The sequence below is a fragment of the Equus quagga genome, chromosome 15 (genome assembly GCF_021613505.1).
Source record: "Equus quagga isolate Etosha38 chromosome 15, UCLA_HA_Equagga_1.0, whole genome shotgun sequence".
Classification (NCBI taxonomy): Eukaryota; Metazoa; Chordata; class Mammalia; order Perissodactyla; family Equidae; genus Equus; species Equus quagga.
This window is the reverse complement of record NC_060281.1, coordinates 80,670,412-80,692,899: the sequence shown is the minus strand read 5'-3', so window position 1 is coordinate 80,692,899 and position 22,488 is coordinate 80,670,412. Positions and strand designations below refer to the sequence as shown.

At 56.5% G+C, this 22,488-nt stretch overlaps 1 protein-coding gene across 1 annotated transcript in view; it reads right to left on the bottom strand.

Annotated features, from left to right (window-relative positions):
* Positions 1–2,117: 2,117 nt before the first annotated feature.
* Positions 2,118–22,488, bottom strand: part of TRPV4 (transient receptor potential cation channel subfamily V member 4) — a 36,472-nt gene continuing 16,101 nt past the window's right edge. Inside the window, exons 3-16 of the mRNA XM_046640915.1 lie at positions 19,688–19,860; positions 15,539–15,691; positions 14,669–14,809; positions 13,705–14,003; positions 12,097–12,276; positions 10,634–10,792; positions 10,307–10,399; positions 10,056–10,129; positions 9,184–9,349; positions 8,871–8,937; positions 6,242–6,558; positions 4,818–4,945; positions 3,293–3,414; positions 2,118–2,840 (exon numbers count right to left, since the gene is read on the bottom strand). Coding sequence (XP_046496871.1) covers positions 2,698–2,840; positions 3,293–3,414; positions 4,818–4,945; positions 6,242–6,558; positions 8,871–8,937; positions 9,184–9,349; positions 10,056–10,129; positions 10,307–10,399; positions 10,634–10,792; positions 12,097–12,276; positions 13,705–14,003; positions 14,669–14,809; positions 15,539–15,691; positions 19,688–19,860 — 2,215 coding nt within the window. The 3' untranslated portion in view covers positions 2,118–2,697. The remainder of the gene's footprint in view (positions 2,841–3,292; positions 3,415–4,817; positions 4,946–6,241; positions 6,559–8,870; positions 8,938–9,183; positions 9,350–10,055; positions 10,130–10,306; positions 10,400–10,633; positions 10,793–12,096; positions 12,277–13,704; positions 14,004–14,668; positions 14,810–15,538; positions 15,692–19,687; positions 19,861–22,488) is intronic.

Here is a 22,488-nt window from a genome sequence, read left to right as displayed (position 1 = left end):
GCCACCAAAGTGGAACGTGCGCACTTAACCGCTATGTCACCAGGCCAGCCCCACCACAGCCGTTCTTGTTGACAATGTTGCCCACTCCCACTGGAAAGATGGGGCATCTGGGAAAAGGCCGGTAGCACATGCACTATCGAGTCCCCCAGCCTCCTTTCTCACAGAACCCAGACCTGGCTGGGGAAACTGCCTTCCTCCATACTGCCCCATGCTTCTTTAGGACAACCACTGCTTCCTGCGTGCTGCCTGGCTAAAGCCTGGGACACATGACACAATTCTGGCCAATAATACGAGAGGGGAGGTCAGCTGGGGGACTTCAGGGAAAGGTCTCCTCCCGCATAAAAAGAGACACAACACAGGAAGAACCATCTCTCCTTCTTCCTCTGGATGCAGCGGGTTCTGGGTGTGATGCCTGGAACAGTGGTGCCATGTTGTGTCCTTGAGGAAAAAGCCAGCACACCCAGGTGGGCGACGCTGAGCACAGAGCCTGACAAATGTCGAAGGGATAAAGGAGCGGCAGATCCTTCAATGAGTCGCAGAGACTGTGTGTTAACCAGCCTTAGTGCCCTCCCCAACTTGACACTCCCTCCTATCTGAGACAATAAATATTCCTTTTTCTTTAAGCCAGTGTAAGTTTTCTGCTAGTTGCTGCCCAAAACACATAACTGTATGAACACCACAAACAATCCTCTTTTCTTTGAAAAGCCCAGGGAGTCACTTGATCGTTACCAAGGCTGGGCCCCATTTTACAGATGAGGACACTGAGGCTCGGAGTTTATGATCTATCCTGTTACCCAGAAGGCTTGGCTCAGCCAGTGAGGGCGTCTCACCCCTTGCCCACGGGATTGGCTCAGGAATGACATGTGACCCAAGTCCGTCCAATCAGAATGGCTCTTGGGACCCCACTGAGAATGCCGGATTGCCATGAGGACACGCTGTGTGGGTGTTGGATTAGAATGAAGACACGTGCAGCCATGGGAAAAGCGGGGCCACCGTGGACCACAAGGAGAGCCCAGCAGCCTCCAGGAGGCAACGGAGAGAGGGGGGAATGGGACCTCGGGAAGGTCCCAGCCTCCCACCACCCTTGACGGTAATACCATTGGTCCTCCTTCCTTCTCAAAGAGCTGGATGGACTCACGCCCCTCAGGTCATTGATTCTCGTCCTTCTGACCGATGGGGACACGGAGGCCCAGAGAGGTAAAGCGACTCCACCAAAATTCCCCAAATAACCCACTGCCACAGTTTGGGCAGAGGGCACAGACCCCACGCCCTGCGTGTGTGTCCCACTGCAGCTGCCCTGGGCCAGGTCCGCAGAGCCCCACGCCCTTCCCAAGTGAAGCTCCAGAGGGGACCTAAGACCCCAGCCCCAGCCAGGGCCAGGAAGCTGGGGAGGTCATAGGGACCCTTCAGCTAGCTGCAGGTTCCTCAGCTCCAGGGTGGAGCAGCAAGATGGGATGATTGCGGGGGGTCCCTCCTCATGCCAGGAGGCGTGGCGCTGCCCGGGGGCTTGATCGGCAGTTGGGGGTGACCCCGGGGTGAATGGCTGCCCTGGGAAGGGAATCGGGTTGGCCTTCAGCTCCAGCTCACCAGTCAAAGCCCCACCAGCACGTGGGCCCTACGGAGGGAAGCAGGAGGTCCCATCCCATCCCAGGATCCATAGGCACTCTCACCATGCCAGTCGCCACCACCGTCCTTACGAGGGCCACTCTTGTCCTCACCATCAGTCCACTGCTGACACTGGATGGCTCACCCGTCTCCAGAGCTGTCATCTCCGCCTCTGCTCTGCCCCCACGCAGCAGCTGTCCTACCCCCCCCAGCACATCGTTACCCCCCACCAGCATCACTATCCCCTGATGAGCATTACTCTCCCCCCAGCAGCATCACTGTCCCCCCACTCCCTTCATGTCTACCTTCCCCATCACCACTCCACTCTCACCCCTGCCTCTCAGGCCCCCACCAACACCACCGCCCCCAGTCCAGCCCCCTGATCACCCCCAGGTCATTTCTACTGCCCTCGTGCCCCCAGCATGGGCATTCCTTAGCTCTCCCATCTCCCTGCTGTCGCCCCCGAGCCTGTTACCACTCCCCCCACCATCATCCCCACCATCTCCACCATCAATGAATGAACATTTATTGAGCACCGACAAGTCCCAGACCCTCTACAAAACACACAGAAGGCGTGGCCCCACCCCGAGGGCCTCGGCCCCCCAGCAGAGCCCCCATGGGCTACACATGGTGGTGTGTGCAGCCTGGGCTAGGCTGGGGCTCGGGGCCTGGCCCTCAGTGCACCTGGAACCGGGTCCTGAGGCCTCAGCCAGGTTCCACTTGAGGGTGGGGTCACGTCACTTTCCTGAGAGCAGAACAAATAAATAATGAAGACGCGGGTCTGAGCCCCCGTGGACGGAGAGGCCCCAGCGTTGGCTTATGTGACTCCATGGGAGTGAGACAGGCGGCCGGGAGCCCTGCACCCGGTAGGAGGCAGAGCTGGTGGCAGGAGCCTGGGGACCAGAGGGTGCTGGGGCCTCCCCGGTGTCTCCACCGGCCCTCACCTCTGGGGGTCAAAGGAGCATGTGGGGGGACACCCCGGGAGGCGCCTCTGAAATGCAGGTGGACTAGAAATGGGCAGGCGGAGGGGACGGGCTTAGGCTGCAGGTTGGAGACCCTGCCCCTGCCCGCGGCCCCTAGAGGGGGGCGTCATCAGTCCTCCACTTGGGGGGGGTAACTCTGCTGGTGGCCATCACAGCTGGGGTTCCCCATGTTGTCCAGAGGCACCACCACCTCGTCCGGGTTCGAGTTCTTGTTCAGTTCCACCACACGTGGCACCACTGAGGACCAGCGATCTGCAGTGAGCACGAGGAGCAGGGATGAGGGTTGGCGGAGAAGGCACATGCATATATTGAGCACCTACTGTGTACCAGGCACTCCACAGTGATCTAAAGGATTATGTATTATCATCCTCATTTTACAGAGATGGAACTAGGGCTCAGAGAGGGCAAGGTGTCTGTCCAGGAGCACACAGTAAATGGAAGAATCAGAATTCAAGCCCAGGTCAGAATGCCCGAGCACCCACGTCCCCTCCACTGTGTCTCAGGCACTCAGTGGAATGGGTGTGAGGAGCTCCAGCATTCGCGAGCAGCAAGGGAAACTCAGCGGGCAGCCCATCCGACCCTCCCATTCCACAGACGTGAACACTGAGCTCCAGAAAGGGGACAGGACTGCTCAAAGCAAATGAGTGGTGAGGATGGACCAGGGGTCCCCTCCACGCCCCAGGCTCTTCCCCACCTCCACTCACCCCTGCGGAGGCGGCCCACGGTGTGCGAGAAGCCATAATACTGGTAGCTCTCGTTCTTGCCCGGGTCCTCGTTAATGATGCCCAAGTTCTGGTTCCAGTGGGACCAGTTCACCTCGTCCACCCTGGCGGGGCCACAGCACAGAGAGGGTCGGGGGAGCCCCCACCGAGGCAGCACCCGTCCCTGCCCCCCGGCACCCTCCCTGCTCCCTCCCCCAGCACATCCTCCTTTTTGTCTTTAATCGTGGTAAAATAATATAAAATTTGCCATTTTAACTATTTTTAAATGTGCAATTCAGTGGCATTACCTATATTCTCAAGATCGTGCAACCATCACCACTACCTAGTTCCAAAACTTTTTCATCTCCCCAAACAGAAACTCTGCACCCACCAAGCAATAACTCCCCATTCTCCCTCCCGCCAGCCCCGGGTAAGTTCTGTTCTACTTTCTATCTCTGCGAATCTACCATTTCCAGACATTTCATGTAAACGGGATCATGCAGCACGTGGCCCTTTGTGTCCGGCTGCTTTCACTCAGCACAGTCTTGTCAAGGTTCATCCACGTTGTAGCACGTGTCCATGCTTTGTTCCTGTTTATGGCTGAGTAATATTCCATTGTACACATGGACCACATTTTGCTTGTTCAGTCCTCTGCAGTGGACACCCTCCGTCTCGATCCTCTCTCCTCTTATTATTGGGACACCGTTGTAAAGTCAAGTTACAGCCTCTTGGGCCCAAATTGGCTCAATATAATTTTTCCTTTTTAAAATTATTTTTTTGTTATTTTCATTCAACCTCCATATTTTGAGCAATTGTACATGTCAGGACCCAGCAAAGAAGACACATTCAATGTTCCCACTCCACAGATGAGGAACCCGAGGCTTGTTAACCTGCTTGTCCAAGGTCCCCAAGCCGATAAATTACAGAGTCAGGATCTGAACTCTGGATTCGAACTGAACAGGATAGAGCCGCTGGCCTATGGGGTGGCTGCTGTTAAGGTCCACACTTCACAGATGGGGAACTGACTCGGCCGGACTCCAGATGTCACGCTTGTGCTCTCTGCTGGCAATCACTTTACAAAGAATGCACCACCTTAAAAGATTCCTCGTGCATCTGGGAATGTCTCCACCCTGGAAGCTGCTGTTTCCTCAGTTTCCCCTTCCAGCCGAAGCTCACCCCGCTGTTCCATCAATAGAGGTGATGCTCTCAGATGGGCACCCCCTCCACCCCCAGCAAGGGACAGAGGAGCAGTCACACCAGCTGCTGTGCGGGTGCCCCAGTGTGCGTTGGGCGCCCACCAGGCACATCATACATGCTAACCCACACAGCTGGCCTGGGGGGGGGGGGTGCTATCACTGACCCATTTCACAGATGAAGAAACCGAGGCTGAGAGTAAACCAACTTGCCCAAGATCACCCAGTGGAACCGAACTCTGGTCGGATCCCTGGGGGCCTCGGTGGCTCGGGAAGTTGCAATGGGCAGAAAACGCAAGGTGGCCTGAGCCACCAGGACGGGTCTACCGCCTCACCTGAAGCACCACCTGCGGTCCGGAGTGCCGTCCGAGCTCTTGCCCACGGTCACCATCTCGCCAGAGCGGAAGGCCTTCCTCAGGAACACGGGGAAGGAGCGCTCGATGTCCAGGATGGTGGTGGCCCACTGCGGGAAGGGGGAGTGGGGCAGGCCATTGGTGAGACAGAAACAACGGGACAGGCCGGGGCAGGCAGAGAACCAGACTTTCCAGCTCCCACTGCCCCTAGAAACGGGTTAGAAACCCAAACACCCACAGAGGCCTGGCAGGAGAACAAAGGAGCGAAGCAGACCAGATGGAGGAATGCCACAGCCCGAGCCCCATGACCCACGCACAGCAGTCACCATTCAGTGTTGGGAATCACCAGGGAGGGGTGGGGACTAGGGCAAACCAGGGGGCCCATGTGCTCTCTTCCACCCGCGCTGCCAGGCAGGAATGCAGGCCTGCCTTGCCTGGCTTCTAAGTTTTCAAGAAAGGCCAGAAATCTGGCATTTTATAAGAAATCTCTTAATTATAAAATTTTGCATTAAATTTTTAAAAAATATCGTAATGCAGAAAAAATAAATCTTTGCTGGTCAAATCCAGTCCACGGGCTGCCAGTTTGCATCTCATGAGTTACACTCAGTGGGGAAACTGAGGCTCGGGGAAGTAAGCAGTGTGGGTCAAGGTGAAGAGCAGGTCCAGATGTTTCGCTGAGCCCCACACCTGGCAGGATGATCCTGGGTTTTTTTCTCACTGCACCATTTCCTTGAAGGGTAGGTGCTCATTTCTGGACCTTGTGATGGCACCATTGACTGTGAACCATGAGGTTCGTGAACGGCACGTGGCCCAGGTGGGTGGGGACCCCCAGGGCCTCTGCTTCTTAGGATTGCATAGGAACCTTCAGGAAGCAAGGGCAGCAGCTCCCCTGGGCCAACGAGGCCCATGTCCACGTCGGCTTCTCCTCTGTGACGGAGCACGCTCAGGAAGCTATGCCTGGGCTGGTGGAAGCCCCTCTGATGAGAATATGGGGTCGCCTATACCCATGCCAGCCTCGTCTCTTGGGCCGCGGTGGGGCACAGAAGCTGTCCCCGGCTCAGCGAGGGAGCCCTGCTGCAATGCTCATGCTCTCTGAGCACCTCCTGCACCAACAGAGCTCCCTCAGGGGTGCTGGGGAAGCCGACTGTGTCCTGCGAGCTGGACCACAAGGTGAACCTAGACCACTGCTGATGGCCAGGCAAAAAGCCACCTGGACATGCACCAGGCAGCTCTGGGAAGCGGGCAGCAGCCTTCAATGCCCATTTTACAGACAGGGAAGTGGAGGCAAAATGAGATGATGCAGCTGGCCCAGAGCAGAGGCTGAGGGGGTGTGGTGGGTCAGGTCTCCCCATCTTGGAAGGAGAAGGGCGGCTGGCGGGGTGGCGATGGGAGTCCCAGGGCCTCACCTGCAGCTTCCAGATGTGCTTGCTCTCCTTGGAGACCTGGCCCACCGTCTCCCCCATGAGGGCGATGAGCATGTTGAGGAGCAGCACGAAGGTGAGGATGATGTAGGTGACCAGCAGGATGATGAAGACCACGGGGTACTTGGTGCTGCTCAGCATCTCCAGGTCGCCCATGCCGATGGTCAGCTTGAAGAGGTCCAGGAGGAAGGTGCTGAAGGTCTCGCTGTCGCGGCACGAGGGGTAGGTGGGCACCGTGCAGTTGGTGTGGTCCTCGTTGCACACCTTCATGTTGGCGCACGGGTTCAGGAGGGAGACCAGGGCTGCGGGAGGTGACAGTCGCCGAGCGTGAGGATGCAGGCTGAGAGGTGGGAGCATCAATCCCATTTGATGGAGGGCAAAGCTGAGGCTTGGCGAGGAGAGAGCAGCGGCCCACGGTTACCCAGCCCGTCAGCCAAGCCCAAGGTCGAACCCGGGTCCTCCGGGATCCAAAGCCTTTGCTCTTCCCACAAACTCTTGCTAACAGGGAAGAGCTTCCCAGGGTCTGGTCCAGTGGTCCTCAACCTGGGCCAATTCTTCCCCCAGGGGACATCTGGCAATGTCTAGAGACATTTTCGGTTGTCACAATTGGCGGGGCTGTGCCGCTGCTGACACCCCGTGGGTGGAGGCCAGGGATGCTGCTCAGCATCCCACTGTGCACAGGGCAGCCTCCACCACAAAGAATGACCCGGCCCCAAACAGCAACTGTGCCAAAGCCGAGAATCCCTAATCCAGCCCGTCATCCTTAGAGGTCTTGGGAGCCTGGAACGCGAGCATTCCGGGGGCAGATTCTCTCTCATGCTCCTGTTTCCTGGCCCACACCAGCTCCGAGAGGAAGAGTGGAAGCCGAAACGAGGTACCAGTCCTGATCGTCCCAGAAGCCGTGCTGGCTACGGCCCTGCCCCCTCCAGACATCACAAACTGATCACTGTGCTCATCCCCTCCCACGAAGCCCAGGCGAAGCCTCAGAGGCCTTCTCAACACAGTTCAGCAGCAACAACCTGCCTCTAAACCAGCCTGGGCAGGGAGCATGAGGAGGCTGAGCCCCTTCCGTCAGTGGGGCACAGACTGTCACAGTGCCTTCAAGCCGGAAATACAGTAAGTAGGTTTCAAGTCATAGGAGAACGCTATTCTATCATGTAGTAGCTGCTGAAACACGTGCTGCGAAGGATTCTGAGACCTTGTCTGGGCTCATCAGAAAAAATCGTTCTGTGATCCATTAGCAATGTCTGCTATGGGCACAAAAGTGGGGAACATGGGCATGCGTGTCATGTTTATGTCATATCAGCCTCAGACTGGAGATTTAGTGGCCCCCAGCAGGAGAAGCCCTGGGACCAAGCCGACCGCTAAGTTGCTACTTTAACCCCTAAGCTTCTGCCTTTTTCTAAAATTAGGACTGCAGGAGGGCTGGACTCCTAAAGCCATTACGGAACGCTTGACACTGTCTAGTTCTTCCCAGTGCTCTCTGTGGAGGGGACAGACGTACCCTGTCCCTGTCTCCCCAGCCATGGCTACAGTTCTGCTTCCCCACAATAACTCATGCAGGGCCTCAGCACCATCTGGGTTAAAATAGCACCATCATCAGATTTCTGCTTCAGTGCTGGTCCCCAGACCAACCTCTCAGGTGCGAATGTGGCCTGGGGAAGCCTGAGTTGGCCACTCCCTTTTGGATGTTGGGCATTGGATGGCAGATCACCCATCCATTGAGAACCAGCCCAATGGCTTGGTGAGTGTCCTCGTCCCTGGTCCTTCCCCCATGGCCTGTGCCACTGAGGTCACACAGCCTCATGACATCATGGAGAAGGCATACACTGGAGGGGGCCAGGACTGAGCTTTACAAAAGAACTGGGCTGGTAGATTCTTTATTAAAATTCACTGTTCCCTGCATCCACACCCCTTCAGTGTGGCCTTGCAGCATCCTCCATCAAGAGGGAGCATCTGTTTCCCCACCCTTTGAACAAGGGTGGCCCTGAGACTGGCTTTTGCCCATAGAGTATGGCGGAAGTGATGCTGTGCCAGGCCATGACCTTGAACACTTCCGCTCACATTCTAGGAACCCGCAGACCGTCATGTGAACAAGCCCAAGCCTGCCGACTGGAGGATGAGTGACCATGGGGAAGAGAGCAAAGTCACCCACTGAGGCCACCTCAGCTGGACGAGTCAGCCGGCAGCCAACCCACCAGCTGCCACAGACACAGGGGCCCTTCAGGATTAGCAAATCTGGCCCAGGTCAGCACAACCCCCCGGATGACCCATAGACCTGGGAGCAATAATAAACGGCAGTGATTTTAAACCACTAATTTTGGGTGGCTTCTTTTGCAACGATGTCTAACACAGTTTTACCCTTTCCTAGCATTTGAACTTGGGCAAGTTATTTAACCTTTCTAAGCCTCAGTTTCCTTATCTGTAACAGGGCATCATAAAGGCACTCACCTTACCGACTTGTTGGCAGGATTAAATCAGGCGGGGATGGGAAAGGACAGCCCAGTGCCTCGTTCTCAGCGACAACTCAGCAAACACCTTTTCCTCCACCCATCACGGCCGCCGGTCCAGTCCTTGCACCACCCCGCCAGCCCCTCGGGCGCCCCGGGCTCACCTGAGGCGTAGCCGATCATGAAGAGCAAGTAGACCAGCAGGAAGCGGAAAAGATCTTTGAAGAGGATCTACAGACCCCAGCGGGATTGTGGAGGCAGAGTTAAGACACATGGTTTCCCGCTTTCCCAACTCCTCCACCCCAGATCTTTCCAGCTCCACCCTTGCCCCTCCCCGAAGTCCAGGCCCTGCTGCGGCCCCCACGGCACCCCACATCCTCAGGTCCGAGGGCACCGTCTGCACATGTAAGATGTGCGTGGGGGAGGGGGGTGTGGCTCCCTCCAGGAACACAATCCGGAGGGTCCCCCGGCCCATACCTTCTGGATCATGATGCTATAGGTCCCCGTCAGCTTCAGCCCGCGGGTGAAGTAAAGGGCGTTCATCCAGCCCAGGACCAAGGCAAAGACCATGACGGCCAGGTAGGCCTCAATCCCCGCCAGGTAGAGGGCTGCCGAGACAATCACCAGCACGGAGTAGATGAAGCTAAGGGCAGCAGAGACCACGAGAGGGGGCAGAGGGGACAATGAGGCCCTGGAGGCGGACACATGCCCCCAAGCCCTCCAGGGTACCAGGACACCCCAATGTCTTCTAGACCCCCAGAAGGGAGACAAAGTGGATTCACTGGGTTCCCCAGCATTCTGTTAACCAAAATGCTCAAGTAATTGGCAATTACTGTGTGTGTAATGGTCCTGAGGCCCTATAAGATCCCAAAGGGATGCCCTTTGGAATTGCTAGAGAAAGATGCAGTGGTGTTTGGTGGAGATTTTGTGGCTTGGTGAATTTCATTGTTCTCTACCTCTAAGGGAAAGGGAAAAGATGTAGCACACATACATCAACTCATCCTATGCCCCAGGCAGACATCATTAATCGAGCACAGCACTCTTTCCCACTAAAGACAGCCACAGCCTCAAGATTCTTCTCAACATGGCACTCCAGGCATACATTAGCAGTCGATCACCAGCATAAGTGGTTAAATTATTTTTATCCATGGTGCATATGGTAACTTTCTAGCAACCAGAATCTTGCTTTAGCCTGAAGACCCTATTGCTTGACATTGGCCTTGTCCTGACTTTGGGCTACAGCTGTTTGGGCTGGTTGAGTTCACTCCTCATAGAGTCACCTCCCCACCCCAATCTGAATGATGTCCCAGCCCAACCCAGAAGCCGCCAGCCCCAGCACCTGTACTCACTAGAGTAGCTGGAAGGAGCCATCGATGAAGAGAGAATTCACCCCAGGGCATTTCTTCATGAACAAGTCTTTGATCTGTAAGAGGGGAGGAGGCACGTGATGGGGTGGAGCCGCCAGGAGTGCAGAGGGGAGGTAGAAGGGGGAACTGAGAGGAGAAGGAAGAGAGGAGGAGAGGGGAGCCAAAAGAGGTGGAGGAAGAGGAGAGGAGGAGGAGGACGGGCAGGCTGGTGGGGTTGGGGGCCAAGCACTCACGTTGGTGAAGAAGAACAGGACCCCGGTGAACAGCGTGATGATCTCGCCGGCCAGCCTCAGGTAGTCCACCGTGGTGCGGTAAGGGTATGGCGGCTGGCGGACAGGGGCACGCAGGTCCTCACCAGCCCCTCCAACATCTGGCCCCAGATCCATATGTTCCCCCATGCCCCAAACATCTGGATCCTGTGGGGCCTCCTCCCTCCCCCTCCTCCGCCAGGCGTTGGGGAGCACCTCCCCATCCTGTTCCTGTCTTCTGCAGCCCCTCCCTCTCCGGGCCCAGGAGGACCCGGCTGTGCCCCAGTGCCTGCCCGGCTCGCGGTCACTCACAGTGCCCTCCAGCGGCTGGTAGTAGGCGGTGAGGGTGAAGATGACCATGGCGCACAGATAGGAGACCACATTGATATAGAAGGAGACGGCCCCGAACTTGCGCCACTTGTCCCTCAGCAGTTCGTTGATGGGCTCCACAGCCAGCATCTCGTGGCGGTTCTGTGGGGGGTCACGGGCCGCCTTCTCAACATGGGGGATCCGGACGGGCTGACTCCAGCACCCCTTCCCCCACTTCCTCCTCCGAACCCATTCTTGAGCGCACGCACTCAAGGACTCGCAGGGGACTGGATGGGGATTCAGAATCAGCCCCAATCTCCCGGGCTCAGCATTTGAGGCTCTGCTCAATTCTGCCTCAACTTACCCTTCAGCCTGTTCTAGACTCGTGGAACCCAGAGCCGGAAAGCTCCTTAAAGAACGTCTATTCTCATGGTTCCCAAACTCCAATCTGTGGATGGTACTGAGCTGCTGGCAGCAAAATCACCTAAGTACCTTGCTAGAAATATAAACCCCTGGGCTCCAACCTCAGAAATTCTGATTCTGGAAGTGGGAGTGGGAAACTCAGCCCAAGGATGATAAACACTTGACTCCGCACAATGTTCCAATTCTGAACCCAGGGCAGACATCAATAATGGAGTCCTGCACAGTAGTTCTCTATACAATTCCCCAGGCAGACTCTACCAATCAATCAGTTTGCACGAGACATACTAAACCTCCAGCCACCCCTAATCTAAATCAAATCGGTCCCTAATTTCAAAGATGAAGGAAGTGAGCTTCAGCAAGGGAAGGCATCTGTCCAGGCTAACAGAGCAGGGCTGGAAGGGAGACCTTCTGTACCCAGGCCCCAGCATTTTCTGCCCCATTTGTATAGCATGCTGTCCCTTTAATGACTTGAGTTTTCTTTATAATCCCAGATCTGTGCAACGATGTAGCCAGAAAGATGCGATTGCAGTGTTACTCTGACAGCTAAATGCAGAAACAAACCCAAATGACCAAGAAGAGAGGAATGGTTAATTAGAATGTGGTACATTTACACGCAGCCATGATATTCCAGGAGAATATTTAATGGTGCAAAACGATGTTCGCAAAAACTACTAAGTGAAAAAAAGAGCTTTCAAAACTTCATGTAACGACTACTAATGATAATAGCTGACACATAACGTTTACTCTGTGCCAGGCTGTTCTAAAACGAACTCATTTGCTCCTCCCAACGACCAGATGGGATAGGCTCTATCCTTATCCTCATGTTACAAAAGAGAGAGCCAAGACTCAGAGAGGTTGAAGCACTTGTCCTGAGTCACACAGCAGGCACGTTACAGAGCCAGGATCCTGACCCAGTCCTCTTGTCTCTGAAGCCTGACCCTTACAATCCTCCCATTTCCCCCAGTGCCAGACGCCTAGGCCCCTCCCCGGCTGTCAGCTGCACCCCTCTTTCCCCGGGCCCCGCCCCCTGCCCTGGGGCCCACCTCGATCTTGCTGTTGTACACCAGGATCTCCAGCACGGAGGCCTCCTCCCCGCACGTGTCCAGGGAGGAGAGGTCGTAGAGTGAGGAGTACACCGGCCCGTAGGCCCAGTCCTTGAACTTGCGAGACAGGTGCCTCGTGTCCTCGTCCGTCACCTCCCGGCGGATGATGTGCTGGAAGATCTGCGTGGGAGCGAGGAGGGTCAGGGCTCCCGGAGAGGACCCCGCTGCTCGGTGCCTCTCATCAGAGGGGCCCCGGGGGCCAGTGCAGCCCAGCACGTGGTGCTTCCCGGGAGAGCGGGATGGAGGGGAGGGAGGGGGGTGCCGGGCCCTTTCTTGTGGCATTGTCATTCCTGCCATCCTGGTTTACAGATGAGCAACGCAGGCTCAAGAAGGGTGTCCCCTGAGGCCACACGGGCGGTCAGCTGAAGCCAGGCTGAACCCAGGCCAGCCCTGAAAGTCTGAATTGGAATGAATATCTTCTTTATGTAATTAAAACAGCAACTAGACAACCTCATGAATATGTTAATTCTAGTAATAATTATCATATTCAGCCCTTCCCATACCACTGCGACTATCTTTCGCTTAGACACAGGGAAACTGAGGAACAGAGAGGGGGTGGGGATTGCCCAAGGCCACACAGTTTCGAAGAGCAAAGCCAGAATTTAAAGCCAGGCCTTTCCCATGGCTCCAGGACTCAGGTATCAATTACAATTTCAGTAACTTCATTATATTTTCAAAGCGCAGCAATAACCCCCACTCTCTACTCATCCTGGGCTCTTTATTAAGAGCTTGAAGTGGAGCATCTTGTTTAGTTGTCAGAACCACACGATCCCACAGGGCACTATTATTATCCCATTTTGCAGACAGGGAAACTGAGGTACAGAGAGGCAGGTGAGATGCCTGAGGTCACACGCTGGGAAGCGGTAGAGCCAGGCGGTGGGCCCAGGTGGGGCTGACTCCGGAGCACTCCAGGTTGGGTTCTCAGCCAGGGCAATGGTGCCCCCAGGGACAATCTGGCCATGCCTGGAGACATTTTTAGTTGTCACAAGTGGTGGGGGTCCTCCTGGCATCTAGCGGGTTGAGGCCAGGATGCCACTAAACATCCTACAATGCACAGGACACCCCCCATCCTAGAACCATCCAGCCCCAAATGTCAGTAGTCTCCAGGCTGAGAAATCCTGCCATAGACCCTGTGCTGTGAGGTCCAGAGAGGGGAAGGAACTGGGCAGGGCCACTCAGCAGGTTAGGGCTGAGTCATGACACCAACAGTGGAGTGTACGGGAGTACAGCAGGGCTGCAGCCTTGGGACTCAGTTTTACATCAGCGGCTTGTCCTAGCTGGTGGGAGTCGGGCGTGAGCATCCATGTGGTGGGATGAGGACAGAGGCTCTGGGATGAAGTTGAGTAGCGTGGCTGAACAGTAGGGAGCCAGAGCAGGCTCTTGAGCTGGGACAGCTGCACACTGGGGTTGGCATGATGGGAGGGGGTGTGCAAATTAATAATAATGAATACCAGCAGCAGCCCCTCCTGTGTGTGTGTATGTGTGTATTTGTCTGTGTGTGTATGTGCAGTGGGGTGGGGCAGCCGTGCCCCCCGGCCCCACACTCACCCCAATCTTGCCCGTCTTGGCGGCCATCATGAGGGGCGAGAGACCGTCGTTGTTGAGCACGGCCTCCAGGTTGCTGTCGGGGAAGAGGCGGGCGCACTTGAGCAGCAGGAGGTCATACATCTTGGTGACGAACTTGGTGTTCTCGCGGGTGTTGTCGGCGATGGCCACCAGCGCGTGCAGCACCGTGTTGCCGCGTGAGTCCTGCCGCCGCATGTCGGCCTTCTTGTGGGGGTTCTCCGTCAGGTAGTTGACGATGTGGGGCTGGTTGGTGCAGGCAGCCAGCGACAGGGGCAGCTCACCTGGAGGAGGCGTGGGTTGGGGAGCTCAGTGGGGGGGGCCCAGGGCGGGGCTCGGCCTGCGGATGCTCGGGGCACAGCCCCCAGGACATTGGACGCGGTGCCAATGGTCACATGTACGTGTCCCCTGGTGATGACACGTTTCTGTGGGTGATGCTGGGGGGACGGTGTGGCTCTTTGGGGGCATGGCCACGCGATCTGGAGGCCACGAGGGACTCTTTAAGGACTTTGTCCCTGAACCCCACAGAACGTGTGCCTTTATTAAGCAGGGGTAAAATTCAAAATCTTTCACTGGTCCAAGTGGGACATGGTGGTGGCCCTTTAGTCCCAGCAATCCGACCGTTGGTCCCAGCTTAAGTTGGATTAAAGGGTGCATTTGATAAGATGTGGGGCTGACACCCCATCACGACCCTAGGGGTTCTCATGATGCCCATTGTACAGATGGGGAAGCTGAGGCTCAGGGAAGCGAGCTCATGCTCTGTTCCTCAAAGGCGAGACCTCAGGGACAGAGACCAGCACACGGTCTGTGTACAGGGCGCCATCTGGGTCCGTGGCCAGGGCGGCCCTGGGCGTCTGGGGAGGGGTCAGGGCTGTGGACATCACCGTGCAGCCCCCAGCCCCCAGCTTCTCCTCTGGGTGCCCCCAAGCCCCACCAGTCCCCTCCTCACCAAAGTAGAAGTAGCCCCCTTCATCCTTGGGCTGGAAGAAGCGACCCCGGGCCTGGGCGTGGACATCAGCTCCCTGGGCCACCAGGAGCTCCACGTAGTGCTTGCAGCGGCGCTCGATGGCGATGTGCAGGGCAGTCTGACCTGGGGAGGGGGTGGGGGACAGTTACGGGGGCTCCGTCAGGGCAGAGACCCGCCCGGCTTGAGGGGGGTGGGTGCAGAGTGTGGAAACCGAGTGGAGGCTGCAGCGGAGGCCAGAGCCCCAGCCGGCCCCAGCCGAGGGCAGCCAACGGACCCGCAGATGCTCCCCGGATGGAGGGTCGATGCATCAAGTCCTGGATCTGCTGCCTCAGGGAAGAGAATTTTAAGCTCAAAGGACATTCAACTTGTACGATCCCAAATCTGGGAACTTTTTAGCCTCACAAGAGTCTAACTGTAGAGGAAACAACAGCATGGGGGTCTCACAGAATTTTGGACTCAGGATATAAAGTCCACAGGCTGAATCTTCATATCCCGGAATCCAAAAGGTCAAGCCTGATTCACAGACCTCAGAATTTAGAACCGTGGACCCGGGACTCGTGACACCTCTGCCTCTTAGAGCTGTTGGCTCAGAGAACTGTTATCCTACACCCTGGGGGCCTCCGGGCCCACAGCATCTTAGGTCCAGAATTCCAGGTTCACGGGTCATTAGCCTCAGTGCATCTGAGGATCTTGGAACCTTTGATTCTGAAACGGAACATCCAAGTTGAAAGGGGTAGTTATTGCTCCTCCATTCATTCATTCATTCACTCAACAATCAGTTCCTGGGTACAAGCTCTTGGGACTCAGACAGAGGATGGTGCCTGCCGCCCCCGCGTCACCTGCCGGGCCCACCTCGGTAGTAGATGTCGCGGAAGGGCGAGTTGATGAACTCGCGCATGTTGCCGGTGCGCTCGGCGATGTCCAGCAGCACCGGGATGGTGTTGTTGTGGCCGTGGCTCAGGTTCAGCAGGGCCTTGGGCAGGCAGGTCTTCCCCGTGGACGGCTCTGCGGGGAGAGACGTGCAGGCTGAGGGCTGCTCAGGGGTGGCCCGGCAGGGGACAGGGGCCTGGGCGGGGAGCCAGAGGTCCTGACCGTGTCACGCCTCCTCTCTGAGCCTCTTCCCTGTCTGCCTCCATGGTACCGAGAGGGTCAAATGAACTCAGGCGGGCAGTAGTTCTTAAAAATGTGGGACGCCGCACATCCCACTCCTGCATCTCCCACTCCATCCCACTCCTGCATCTCCCACTCCATCCCACTCCTGCATCTCCCACTCCATCCCACTCCTGCATCTCCCACATCTCACAGAGAGATCAGGATTTACCAAAACATATCTAAAGGGAATTTAAAAAATCAAACATGGGTTAACAAAGCCAACCATGTCGTCTGCAGGACTTCTCAGAGCCTTTAATATGCTAACGGAGACTATGAACCTCTGAAAGCCAGACACAGCACGCGCAGCCTAGGCCCACCTGTTGGAACATAGATCTTTTTCCCATGAAGCATTGAAACTAGTGTGCCAGAAGGAAGCAGAGGGGGTACAGTGTTCCCCAAGGTGTGGACTGCCTGCCAGGGGGGACGTGAATTACCGTAGGAGGGACGGGAGAGGATGTCGGGGACTCCCCCGGACGCAGCAATAGCAACACTGAAGGCCCGCTCAGGGCAAGGTTTTATCCCATTGTCAAATCTCTCTCAAGAAGTCCGGCTCCACTTGGTCCTAACAGACCCTCAGCACCGCCCACTGATGCTTGCTAATGTCGTTTTGCAATTTCCTTTCGCTTGCAGTAATGTTTATGGTTACAGGAGTTGATTTATATCTTAAAGAGCAAGTCAATGAAAAGAGAACTCCCCTGTGAATTAGGGACAGGCCAAAATGGTGCTGGGGAACCGGGAATGGCCCCATGCAAGGACAGGATCGGGAATGGTCCTGATTAGGATGGGGTGGGAGATGCAGGAGTGGGATGGGGAGATGCAGGAGTGGGATGGGGCGGGAGATGCAGGAGTGGGACGGGGAGATGCAGGAGTGGGACGGGGAGATGCAGGAGTGGGACGGGGAGATGCAGGAGTGGGACGGGGAGATGCAGGAGTGGGATGGGGCGGGAGATGCAGGAGTGGGATGGGGAGATGCAGGAGTGGGATGGGGAGATGCAGGGGTGGGTCGGGGTGGGAGATGCAGGAGTGGGACGGGGAGATGCAGGGGTGGGTCGGGGTGGGAGATGCGGGAGTGGGCTGTAGTGCCCGCTCTAGAGCCAGGCACTTTGGGGCTCAATCTTGTCTTTGCCTCTGATTTCTGTGCGATCTTTACTCTGCTACAGTTTCCTTTCTAGAAAATTGAGCCCAAAAAAGGAAATCAATGAGCCAATAGATGTTTCTCTGAGCCCAGTGACAGGCAGACAGGAGCCGGCGGACAGGATCGCTCAGACTGCTGCCATTGTAATTCCAGGGGAGCTGCTTGACATCCTCTCTCTGGACGCCAGGAATCAGTGGAGAGCACTTGAAAGATTCGCGGAGACCTGAACCCCAGGCCCAGCGCCCCGGCGTGAGGCTACGTGGACCAGCCTCGTCCCAGGCTGCCTCCCGCAGGGCCCCTGGCACCCAGCCCTGAGTCAACACCAGGTAACTGCTTCTTGAATGAATAATGGACTCCCGTCCCCCATCTGCTAATGGGCAGGGAGCTGCCCCAGTGCTGGCCAAGGCCCTGGGGGATTCTGTCCACACTCAGCTCTCCCAGATGGCATATGTCCCCCTCTCAGAGAAGGGTGTCCCCAGCCAGCTAAAAACCTTTGTGTCACCTTTGTGCTTGTCCTTCTTTCTCCCCTACATCCACCCTCCAGCACATACTATCGATTTTACCTCCTGTTTCTCCAATCCCTCCACCACTCTCCATCTCTGCTGTCACCACCCTGGTCCAACCACAATCTCTCTTGCCTGCCCAAGACGCTTGTCTGGTTTTTCCCAGCCTCTCTGATTTCCTTCAATCCACTTTCCACATAGCAGCTGGAGTGGTCACCCCAGAGCAACAACTCTGATCATGATGAGCCACAGGGCCTTTGCATATGCTATCCGTTCACATCCTTCCTCCTCTTTTCACCTGGTTAACTGCAATTCATTCAGACTCAGCTCAAGTGTCACCTCCTCCAGGAAGCTCTCCCAGGTTTTCCTGACTAGGTCAAATCCTCTGATACAGCCTCTTGTTGACACACTACAGTTTTCCACTGTGTATTTATTTCTGGGATTGCTTGATCAATGTCAGTCTCACGAGGAGACTGTGAGAAACTTGAGGACAAGGCCATGGCTGCTTCACTCACCATTGCTCGCCCCATGCCAAGAGCAGCTCCTGACACTTGGTGGGTGCCCAATAACCATTTGTTGAGTCAATAAACATTCAGTGAAGGGACGAGGTGGGCACCACAGGAAATTCCGAACCACGGGTAACCCCAAGTGGTTTGTGCGGGCTACGGTACTAGTTCTGAATTTGGGTTTCCGCAGTCCCAGACCCGGGCTATAGCAGGCTGGCGGGCTGCCAGCCTGGGTCCGGGGATGAGAGGCCGAACAGCATCTTCCCAGAAATGGGGACATGCAGTTCCACAACTCAACCACCAGGTGGCGAAGTGGCTCTGCCCAGGGGGCTGTTGGAGGGAGGGGTCCTAAATTAATGCCAAATTGGAGGCTGTCAAATTTTGGGGTCTCAGGGAGGGTGAGGGGGTGTCACTGACTCCCCTGAGTATCAGATGAGCTCATGGGCCTCTGGCTAGAAAAACAGGCAGGAGCGGATCCAGGTTTTGCGGGGCCTGAAGCCTACACAATTTGGGGGTCCTGTTTATGAAAACGAACACAATTATGAGTTCAAAATTAGGTCCAGGGCCTTAGAAGGGGCCAGAATAAACGAGGGGCACGAGCTTAATTAATGGGTCTCACGGCAAACCCCTCTCTACACAGGCACCATTCTCTACAGTTTCAGGGACCCCCAAGCCTGTCTTGGAGGCTCCCCCTGGGCTCATGCACAGACACGCACTCGCCTGGGGGCTCCCGGTCCAGGCTAAGAGCCCCCCACTCGGTCCTGCCTTCAGTAGAAGCCGGAATCCCTGGCAAGCCCAGCCTGGCGCTGCTCTACTCTGCTAAGGGCACAGGTACGAGGTCCCCACTTCACCGGGGTTCGCTCTGCCCCAAGGCTCCCCACGTATGAACTCGGGGGCCAGGCGGGGCCATTTGGCCAGGGCTTAAATGTGGGTTATCTCCAAGTAAGATTATTCACACCATCACTGAGACACTCTGAGGGTAGAGGGGACCCCCCCCAACAATGCTACACTTGTGACCCAAACAAGGGACCACATCGTCTGGCGGGCACCCTGAGTGAATATTTTTCATAAATCCGGTAATTCTCTTCTGACGGACACAACGACCCTGCACTGTACCGTTCTGGTGTTCAACGAATCCGGTTGATAAAGGTCTACAGTCTACGTGAAAAATAGACCTCAGGCTCGGCCACCCTGTTTTGGCATTTAATGTCCTTGAAGTCCCTGAAGTCAAACAATGGCCCCTGGACATCGCGGACGCTTCATCAGCCCCGAGCTGTAGACGGCGCCCGGCCTTCCGGGGACAGGCCCTCCTTTGCAGCAAGTGCCACCATGCCTGACATCTTAGACTGATTTGTGGGGCCATCTGGCATTACCCCCAGTTCACAGACAAGGAAACTGCAGCTCACAGAGTCCACGCATCCCCTATGTGGGGGAGGCGAGATGTGAACCCACGTGGTAGACTCTGCTTACCCATGATGCTAACCTTTTCAGAAATGAAGGATGAATGAATGAAGGTAGCGAAGGTTCAGAGAGGTTAAGTAATATGGTGAAGGACCCACAGGACGAGACTCCCTGTCCAGTGTCCTTCCCGGCCGGTGCAGCCCACTGACCCAAGGGAAGATGCTGAGAGGAAAGGGGGCCCCTGATGCCAGGCCTCCCCCGACCCTTGACTGGCCCGCCCACTATCCCTGCCTGAGTGGCTCACCCCGGAACTCCTCGTCAGTCAGGCGCTTCTTCTGGGTCAGCAAGAAGGGGAGCAGCCCATCCAGGTCGGCAGTGGAGCCCCGCGACACGATGTCAAAGAGGATGGGCCGGTTGAAGACTTTGAGGATGGGGGGCGGCTGGGGCGCGGGAGCTTTGGGGCTCTGCGGCTGCTTCCTGAAGGGAGCAGGGAGGCAGGGTGATGGGAGAGCTTGTCTCCTGCCCACCCCACCATCCCTGGACTTAGGGGCCCTCGAGAGGGACCAGACGGAGATGGAAGGGACAGTTGGAGACACAAAGGAAAGTTTCATCCAACAAAATACCCAGTACCTATTATGTGTTGGGTGGAGACAGATAGAAAGAAACATACAAGCCCACCCATCCATCCACCCACCATCCGCTCACCCAGCCAACCACCCATCCACCCAGCCATCCACCCAGCCATTCACTCACCCACCCACCATCCACCCACCCGCCCATCCACCCACCCACCCATCTACCCACCCATCCAGCCAGCCACCCACCCACCCATCCAGCCAGCCACCCAGCCAGCCATCCATCCATCCAGCCACCCACCTAACTATCCACCTACCCATCCAGCCATCCACCCAGCCAGCCAGCCAGCCAGCCAGCCACCCACCCATCCACCACCCAGCCAGCCAGCCACCCACCCACCCATCCACCACCCAGCCAGCCAGCCACCCATCTAGCTACCCATCTACCCATCCAGCCATCCACCCATCCAGCCAGTCAGCCAGCCACCCAGTCATCCAGCCAGCCACCCACCCACCCACTCATTCATCTACCCACTCACCTACCCACCCATCCATCCATCTGCCATTTATGTACCCATCCACCCACCCATTCATCCATCCACTCACCCATCCATCCATCCATCCATCCATGCATCCATGCATCCATCCATCCATCCACCTACCCACCCACCCAGTCGGCCAGCCAGCCAACCACCCATCCATTCATCCATCCACCCACCGACCCCTCTACCCATCCATCCACCCAGCCACTCACCCATACATCTATCCAGCCACCCAGCCACCCAACTACCCATCCATCCATCCATCCATCCATCCCTCTAACCACCCTTCCATTTTTATCCAGTACTTATACTAAATCAGAGACTGAAAAAGATAAAGATACTGAGAAAATAAAGGAGGAACACCAGACTAAAAGATAAAGTAACTCATTCATTTATTCAATCATTCATTCATTCAACAAACATTTGAGACAAATGAGGCCATGCACAGAGGTGCTTAGTTCAAGGACTACCACAGAGTAAACACGCAATAAATGTTAGCTGATATTAATCTTATTATTTAGCCCCCACTGTGTCCAGAGCCTGTACGTGTGTGGGAGAAATGGTGAGCCAGAGGCAGGAGGAGAAAGAACATGACACAGAAGGAGAAGGAGAAAGGAAGAGATGGAAAGAGAACGTAAAGAAAAAACAGACATTCATTTGGTCATTCAACCAACATTAATTGGGCACCTGCTGTGTGCTAGGTTTTGAGAGACAGAGAGCTGGGTGCAGCTGGCCGGGGGCACCCGAGGGCAGGAGCCCTCTCTGTCACATCCTCACCCACCCAGGGCCTGGCACATCCAGGGTGCAGTGAGAATCTGTTACGTGAACCAGAAGATAGAGGGGAGAAAGACAGAGGCAGAGACAGGGAGGGAGAGGGGAGAGGGGGGAGCAGAGGGTGAACCATGACAGAGAGGAGGTGGGCTGGAGGGGGAGGGGAGACTGAGGCCACGGCAGGCTGTGGGCAGTGGGGGGGGGGCTCGAGGGGGGGCTACAGGGGCAGAGAAAGCCGGCGGCTGGCCGGGGCAAGTGGACAGTTGCTCCCCCTCCTTCCTCCGCCCGGTCCCCAGACTTTCCACTGTGGGGCAGGGCCTCCAGGGAGGGGGAGAGAGGGGCCCTCCTGCCGATGGGGGCACAGAGAAGGGTGCAGCCCCCATTTTACCTGCTCCTGAGCTTAACTTTGGAGCCAACAAACAAAGTTAAAAGACCTCGCTGAGGCAGCCGTTGGGGCCTGAAGCTGTCACCCATGCAGCCACACCCCAGCTCCTCCACGGCCCCTCCAAAGCCGTTAGCCCTGACAGTCTGGGCACAGGGTGGGGATGAGGGCTCGAAGGAGGGGGTCTGAGGGAGGGGAAAGGGAGACACAGAGCGACCAGCTTCCAACAGGACCTCGAGGGATGGGGCACTTCGCTACCCTGGGCCTGTTTCCACCGTGAGCAGAGGCCACGCAGATCGTTCAGTAGCGTGCGGACTATGAGGCCCCATTCCTTGGACACGTCGAGCCTCTCCAGCCTCGGGCCCTTCTTTGTGCACCTCCCTCCACCTGGAACTCCCCACCCCTCCTTCCCCCATGTGGCTGCCCCTTCTCACCCCTTAGCTTTGGGCTTAAATGTCAGCTCCTCCGAGAAGCCCTCCTGGACCACCTTTCCTGTACCAGCTCCCCTCTCCCACCTTAACACGTCCCCCAGCTGGAACTGTAGAGTCCTGTGCTTATTTACTTGCTTAGTACCTGTCTTGGCCTCCAAACTGGAGGTGGCAATGAAGGCTACTCAGTGTCTAAACTGACGGGGTGGAATCCCGTCTGGCTCACCCCCGGAGCCCCAGGACCCACCCACTGCCCGGCACGTGGTGGGTGCTAGAGAAACACTCACTGAACGAATCAGTGACTCAGCCAATAAATAAAGGGGACAGCTCCTGACCAGGCAAGGGCTGAGATGGTGAATGGGCTTCATTCAAGGGCATAAATGAGTCTGTGACCAGCAAGGGGACAG